At 47.2% G+C, this 7,495-nt stretch overlaps 1 protein-coding gene across 3 annotated transcripts; it reads left to right on the top strand.

Moving 5' to 3' along the window:
* The first annotated feature begins 242 nt into the window (after positions 1 to 242).
* LOC113582991 (NAD-dependent protein deacylase sirtuin-5, mitochondrial-like) lies at positions 243 to 5,386 on the top strand. 3 transcript variants are annotated; one of them, XM_027019062.2, is made up of 9 exons: positions 243 to 320; positions 1,375 to 1,492; positions 1,970 to 2,103; positions 2,227 to 2,452; positions 2,595 to 2,682; positions 2,889 to 2,942; positions 3,228 to 3,351; positions 3,655 to 3,770; positions 4,264 to 5,386. In XM_027019062.2, exons 2-9 carry the CDS (start codon positions 1,387 to 1,389, stop codon positions 4,334 to 4,336), a joined length of 921 nt encoding a protein of 306 aa, XP_026874863.1. In that variant the 5' UTR covers positions 243 to 320; positions 1,375 to 1,386; the 3' UTR covers positions 4,337 to 5,386. The 3 variants fall into 3 exon arrangements, with proteins under 3 accessions (XP_026874863.1, XP_026874862.1, XP_026874864.1); XM_027019061.2 differs by having other exon boundaries at positions 1,937 to 2,103; XM_027019063.2 differs by lacking the exon at positions 243 to 320 and adding an exon at positions 1,688 to 1,817 and having other exon boundaries at positions 1,404 to 1,492.
* Positions 5,387 to 7,495: the final 2,109 nt, after the last annotated feature.

The following is a 7,495-nucleotide window of genomic DNA, read 5'->3' as shown; positions in this document are numbered from 1 at the left end:
CTATGAGAAGATGCCAAGAAGATGCTGGGTTGAAAAATCTAAAAGATCTAAAAGGGAACATAGTATGACCATGAGTAGCCTAGATGTTCAAAGCCTTACTGTTGTCATCAGTAAACGGGTCAAGTAAACTGGTCGTTACTGGGTGGTACTGGGCTCCGACACATCTCGCCGTTAGTCTTATGGATGGGCTCAGCCCGCTAACAGTAGATGGCAGTAACGAGCATTATTAATTGGCAACTTCCACTACTTCGAAGAAGAAAGTTGCTCATGGACTAGACAAACAAGTGTAGCCTCTAGAGTCTCAACTTTATCGCCAGGAGGTAAGTGTTTAAATTCATATTTCGCTATTACGATGTTGTAGTGCTAATCTACACATTTTAACGCCACAAAAAACATTTACGTGACTTTACGTGACTCCGAAATCCTGGCGTTATAAGCCCGCTGTGCTTTACAACCTATTTGATTTAAATGAGCTATGTTAAGGTTTAGAGCGATTTTACTTGTATTTAAAGTTATTCTAGACTTAGCCACTCTTATTATTAAGAAATGGTCCCTTGATTGTGCGTAGTCATCTAAGGAGTAGCATGTAGGGAAAATGTGGAGGTGTCGAGGAGTAACGTGAGCTTGCATTTAAGTTCAAATGTAACAAACTTCACATTTCGTGTTCTTTAAATGAGTTTTTCTGCAGCAAATTAAGTAAGGCAAGAAAGAGTTAACCATCCCGCATCAAGCAGTCGGAGTTTTTAAAGCAGGTCAAACACAGAATTACTGCATTTGCTAGTTTGCTGGATTTTTATTGAACTAATCCGTGTAAACCTTTTCCAAATAAAGAGCTGATTTTACAGACAGGCGGTCAGGAAGTAGAGCTTCGTGTGCTCTGTTTGGTCGCCACAGCCAAGCGTCCGTCCCTGCTAGAAAACGTACTTGCAATAAAGCACGTAGACCCAACACTATGAGACCTGATTATATAATAAAATATAATATCAGTCATCAGACCGAGCTGATGAGCAACTTCGAAATGAATGGAAGAGGTTGTCGAGGGAGTGAGGGAATGCTTGCCTAAGAGGTTCTGCTCATACTTACACTTTCAAAACAAATAACAACGGATCCAGCTGATCTCATGAGATACGTGCTGACCCGCAATACTCCAGAGGTACTGCGGAACTGGGATCTGCCACGCCGACCACTACAGGGTTTATATCGCATGCAAGCAAGAGAATGTAAAACACGTTCATGGAACAGACTTAAGTCTGTAGACCATGTTCCATGTGCAACAGGCTGCTTGTTTTTATACCTCAAATAAATAGGCAGGTTTATTTTTTGAAACTTCATCAGATTTTCCCTTCCTGCAACTTCTGCAATCTTATCCTGCAGAACAAGCCAGAAATGATTATTCGCCAGCTTTTGCGTGGCGTGTTCCTTCCTCCGGTGGAGTTTGGGAGTCGCTCTGCCGTGCTAAGGGCGCTCTCGGGCATGCCTCATCCAAAATCAGGTACACGCCCTGCTCACGGAATCCGTACTGAGACAGGAGGTAAAATTACTACCCAGGAATTCTGTAGACTGCACTATTTAAACAAATGCTATGGTTCAGTAAATCTCTGTCACTTGCACCTGTAAACACACAATGTTTCGCGTTTGACGGCAAGCATGTGAACCAGTTTTCAGGACTTTCTGTATTAAATCTTAGATTCCACACCTGGTCCTACGTCATTTCATGGAAAAGATTCTAGTCTCGGACTGCATGAGCACAGTGGCTTGTGTGACTACAGAACTACAGTTCTGGTTCACTCTCCAGAGGCTTCACATGTCCATTTATGGTAGTTAAGAGAACTCTGAGTGATATTTAGTGTAGTGTGTAACACAGACAGCACAGAAGTGCATTCCCTGAGTTGAATTAATTGAGTATTTTCCTTTTTAAATGCTATTTTAATTTCAGTAAATTCCAATACTGCAATCGCTGGTGTTGCAGATATGACTGAGTTCCGGGAGGTATTTTCCAAGGCCAAGCATGTGGCAATCATTACGGGGGCGGGAGTCAGTGCAGAGAGCGGCCTGCCCACCTTCAGAGCCGCTAGCGGACACTGGAGGAAATGGAAGACACAGGTGAGCGGCTTGTGCAGGTGTCACGCACGTGTGCCACTCATATGGGCATGATGAGGAATTGGCCCCGGCTGCCTCCCGTCTCTCACGTAACCCTTTCCCTCGCTCCCGTGCTGTATTCCGCAGGACCTGGCAACCGCGCAGGCATTTTCCCGCAACCCGTCCCGGGTGTGGGAGTTCTATCACTACTGGAGGGAGCTGGCAATCAGGGCAGAGCCAAGCGCTGCCCACAGGGCTATAGCCGAGTGCGAGGCACGCCTCAGCAAGCAGGGTCGCTCTGTCGTCATCATTACGCAGAACACCGACGAGCTACATCGCCGTGCTGGGTCCAGACACGTGCTGGAGATCCATGGTGAGAGTGGGGCAGGATGGAAAGGGGCTTTCTGGCATGGCATGGGTTGGAGGACCCTGATGAGTGTGGGGCAGTGTGCAGCAGGGCTTGGTGTGATGACATCTGCGAGGACATGTGTGAGGATCACTGTCTGTGCTCACAGGTAACCTGTTCAGAACAAGGTGTCTAAACTGTGGAGATGTGGAGACCAACCACCAGAGCCCCATCTGTACAGCACTGAAAGGCAAAGGGTAAAAACCAAGCCTCCTGCTCCGAGTCTTCCTTCGTGTTTCACCCTGCTTCACTCTGCCTGTGGTCAGCTACACTGCTGCTTAATGGAATCCTATTGACATTTTCTGACATCGGTTTTATAAAGTTTTGCTCTGTTTCGTGTCGCGTATTCTGTGTGTTCTCTGGTCACTCGTGTCTTAAGCTTTGTCTCGTCATCTCGCCGTAGTGATCCTGACCCGAGCTGCAGTGATGCCAACATCCCTGTGGAGGATTTGCCAAGGTACGGAAGGAGCTTTGCGTGACACTAAAGAGCGCAGGGGAATCAGGACTTTGAGTGCTGATCCGAGAAGAACTTATTATAGAACGGTAGTAAGATGGCTCTCCAAAAGAGGGCAGCGTCACACTAAACATGAGCGCTTCATGAGACGCACACCTACCTTTTCTTCGCTCGGCTTCTGCTGTAAGCTTGGCAGCAGGAAAAGGCCGTGTTTTGATTCCTGCAGTTCGCTCAGTCCTGTGCGCTGTAGGTGTGATGTCTTTCTAACGCTGTTCCCTCACGCTACAGGTGTAATCAAGGAGGCTGTGACGGCCTCTTGAGGCCTGATGTAATCTGGTTCGGCGAGACGCTGGACTCTCATGTGCTCACTAAGGTGGAGAAGGTGCTGGATGCCTGTGACCTCTGCTTGCTGGTGAGATTGAGACCGTTCCGCATAAATCAGAGGGTTTAACACCGGCTGTGACTGTCTAATGAAGTCAAACTTAATCGTGTAATGAGGTGTCAAACCCAGTTTCATGCTCTCCTACGCCTGCTTAGGGTTTATGTTCTGATGAGCACCAAAGTTCATTGTTTGCTGTGAGGTATCAGACTGTAGATCACCAGGCTCTTCCTGTTTGATGGCTATGGTTATCCGAACACTGGCGCTTTAGGGCGAACTGGGCAGAGGTTTTCATGTCTAGAGCTTCCTCTTAGGGGTTCGTTGTTCAAACCGCAGGTTGGGACGGCGTCCGTGGTGTTCCCCGCCGCCCTGTTCGCCCCGCAGGTGGCTGCCCGGGGGGTCCCAGTGGCAGAATTCAACATCCGTCCAAGAGCCGCCACATCATCTTCCACGTGAGTCCCGCTTACGCTCAGCAGGGTGACGGCAGCTACAGTCCTCCAGAGCAAATGCACAGAAGGACCCAAGCCTTTTAGCGAGCGGCCCATGGTCCTGCCGGAGTCTGCCAGGCCACTGTAGTTGCCGAGGGCACTTCAGAGGGGGGTAGCTGTGAGGTATTGAAGTCCTGGAAGTCACCTACTGCTCTTGCTCCATGGACGTTGTGCCATTTAGTTCCGGTGTAGCATGTTTTCACTTTGTCCAGAAATGGGGAGAATGCACTTTAATATCATAAATCATAATCAGAAATGTACTTTTCATTAGGAAAAGGATAGAGCAGCCATTACCACTTCTGGTTGTGATGAATGACTGAATGAAAAATGTCTTGTAAAACACAAACACCACTTCACAAGCCATACAGGTTCTAGTGTTTGACTGTGGCTGGTGTACCTCCTGTATTGTGATGACACGGCAGTATTGACATTGTGACTCTGGGGGGTGGGGTTAAAGGTATCACTTCCAGGGTCCATGTGCCACAACACTCCCCAACGCTCTCGCACGACACGAGACAGAGGAGATCTGATGCCCTCCTTCGCCTTTCCAAAGGCTGCAGGCAGGGGGTGCTGGTGAGCTGCTGCTCATTCACCCCCAAGAGTGCAGAAGATCTCGAAGACCGACATCCCTGTGGAGACTTAAATTTGTTTTCTGGAGAGGTGGACCTGTTACATGGGACTTCCATCAGCCAAATGGGAAGTATTACTGCTTATTTGGAAATTGGCATTAAAAAATGTTTAATCTGACCTATTTTTTTTTTAACTGATGTAATTGAACTGATCCTGATGTGATGTAGAGCATACGATGTTATTGGATGGAATGACCTCATCCAGTGAATGGGCTTTTCACTGTGCATTCAGCAGGGTCAGGGCTGCTTGGTCTGTGTATGCTGATGCACAGACCTGGGATGCACCAGTGTTTCTATAGTTTGCGAAGTTTGCATTTACTCCCTGACGGTGCGCTGGAGAGAGTTAAAATGATCGGTACGCTCTGACACCACTGCTTTCAGACAGACTTGCCACTGAGAACGTCATTCAAAATGTCCCGGTGGCGTTCAGCTGTCTATAACGGCTCCAGTAACGTGTTTTTCCACAACATTACCAAAGGTCCCGGCAGGGATGACGGTCTCAGTTTCCAGACGATGTTTCACTCCACACGTACTCAGCAAAGCAGTACAGCGCCGCGGGAGTGAACGCAAATCTGCACTTAGCTTAAAAAAACCCAGATATATTGTTGAGCAATGTCTGCATGCATTTGGAATCACTCCACACATTACTACAGCTTAAAGGTGTTGAGCTATATTTGACTCCTTTTGTTTACAGTCAAAGAAAGACTGTACCATGGAGATGTACCCTCCTGACTGCAGATCACCTCCCAGCACCAAGCAGCTGTTTATCCTACTCTAGGGGTGTTGAAAGACGTTCGGGGAAGGAAAGCTAGCCAGTCTTCTACCAGTGGCTGTTATTTTGTCTTTTTTTCTTTTTCTTTTTTTTTTCATACGTGTAATAAGATAAATGAACTCTGCACGTAAGTGCCTTTACGTACAAAAATTGCCCCAATAAACGTTGTGTGAATCTGCTGTGGGCGTGCGCATTTCTCTTGCCTGTACGGGACATGGTTATAGTGACGCATATAAAGGCCTCATTTAGCTAGAACAACTCAAACCATGCACAAGCTTTTATGGCCTGGGAATATTTTGAGCGTTCTGTTTGTAGTCGGGTCATCCTGGAGCCTGCGGTCACAAGCTATATGTTTGCCGCAGTTTTATTACTGTAATGTTATTATCTGCGCTTTTTCGCACCCACTCAGACGCTGCTGTCATGGCCGGAACATGCGCTGTGTGCAGTATTAAAGGGCGTGTTGGCCTTATTGTGCAGTATGCAGTAGGAGAACTGGCCTTCCTGTAGCAGGGCTTCCTGATTGGCCGACGACCGGGAAGACCCCCGCTCGTTCTCAACCTCACCTTCATATGCCAAGCTGTTGTTGCCTTAATAGTACTTACTTTAAAGATGGTTACAGCTAACACCGCAGTGACCCTATCACGCCTGTCACACTTTAGTTTGGTTCTCTCTCTCTCTCTCTCTCTCTCTCTCTCTCTCTCTCTCTCTCTCTCTCTCTCTCTCTCTCTCTCTCTCTCTCTCTCAAGGTGGGCTGAGCCAATCTCTGTCTGTCCCTCATTCATTACTGCGTGATTTCATGATGTATGATGGCTCTGGGCTAGCTGTCATCAGGCTGCTGTCTCTGCTCGAAGCTGTGGTTCTGTTCGTGTAGCCTTAGTAGCACATTCAGCTGTTCAGGGAGCTTACGATCTTATTAGCCGTTACTCCATACAGAACTGAAGCAAACAAAGCCCCTTTTTTCACCTAACCATGATTTTCATCTTTCATTTCCTTTTAGCATTATTCTTATTAAACACATGTGCAAGACTCCGCTAAATGAACCTCCTACCTCACTAGTGTATAGGAGCTAAAAGGTAAGTGGACGTCCATTACGTGTGAGAAAACAGCCAGGGGTGCAGGTACTGAGCTCAAACGCAGATCTGCAGTGCTGGAGCTGAGTGCGCGCCGCTTCAGTCTCAGCTGCAGTATGAGCAAAAGCTTAAGCGCGTGGGACACGGCACAGAACTGCAGCCGGATCGCGTGACGGACTGTAGTCGGTGGGTATGGCAGTATAGCGTAGCTTGTGTTGGAGAATTGAGTTTGGGGGCGGTTCAAGCATAGTAACGGTGGTGAAGGATCCTTTTGGTCATGGAATATTAGGACTTTTTGTTTGTAGCGTCTTTACAGTTACAGTACTTGGCCATTATCCAAAGCGACTTACAAAAGTGCTTTTTCATTTACTCACAGAATACATCATAGCCAGTACAGTAGGTTAGAGTCCAAGATACCAATGAGCTAGAATACTGTAGAAATACAGGGATCAGTGCTGATACCTGGAAGTGCAAAACACATTTAAGCTCTAACAGACAACAAGTGTAATAAATAATACCCTACATTAAGTACTAGAGTTTCAGTTAGTCAACATAGGATCAGGGCTGGTGGTCATTTGAATATTCCACAAATAGACGGGTCTCCAGTCTGCGTTTGAAGACTGCAAGGCACAATGCTGTCTGGACAGCAAAGGGAAGTTCATCCCACCATCTAGGAGCCAGGAGCCACCTTTAAATTGCCATATATCAAAATTATATAATTTCTAGTTTGTTTTGAAGGAGGAACCTTGGGTAGTGTGGTTTGTTTTGGAGGAGGAACCTTGGGTAGTGTGGTTTGTTTTGGAGGAGGAACCTTGGGTAGTGTAGTTTGTTTTGGAGAATAGCATTAGGGGGCCCTGGCCAGCCCACACTTCATCCTCACTGAAGTCCTGTTGTGGTCGTTCCAGTCCTGCCGTGAGGTGCTACAGACGGGCCTGATGGAGTGCAGGCTTGTCCAGCTGACCTCTCTTTACAGAAGCCCTCAGCTCACCTCCTCTCAGTCATTTTGTATGGGCTGCGGGTGTTTACACACAGACACACACACTCACTCCTTAAATTTCTGTTTCTCTCTCTCTCTCTTGATCTGTTTATTCCATTTCCCTTCCTGTGTGTGTGTGTGTGTGTGTGTGTGTGTGTGTGTGTGTGTGAGTGCAAAAAGAGGAATCTGCTTTTACTCTCCCTTAACCTCTCTCTGAACTGATGATTCTTCCAAAACCTCTG

Source organism: Electrophorus electricus, chromosome 19 (genome assembly GCF_013358815.1).
Source record: "Electrophorus electricus isolate fEleEle1 chromosome 19, fEleEle1.pri, whole genome shotgun sequence".
NCBI lineage: Eukaryota > Metazoa > Chordata > Actinopteri > Gymnotiformes > Gymnotidae > Electrophorus > Electrophorus electricus.
This window is presented reverse-complemented; position numbering and strand designations above follow the sequence as displayed.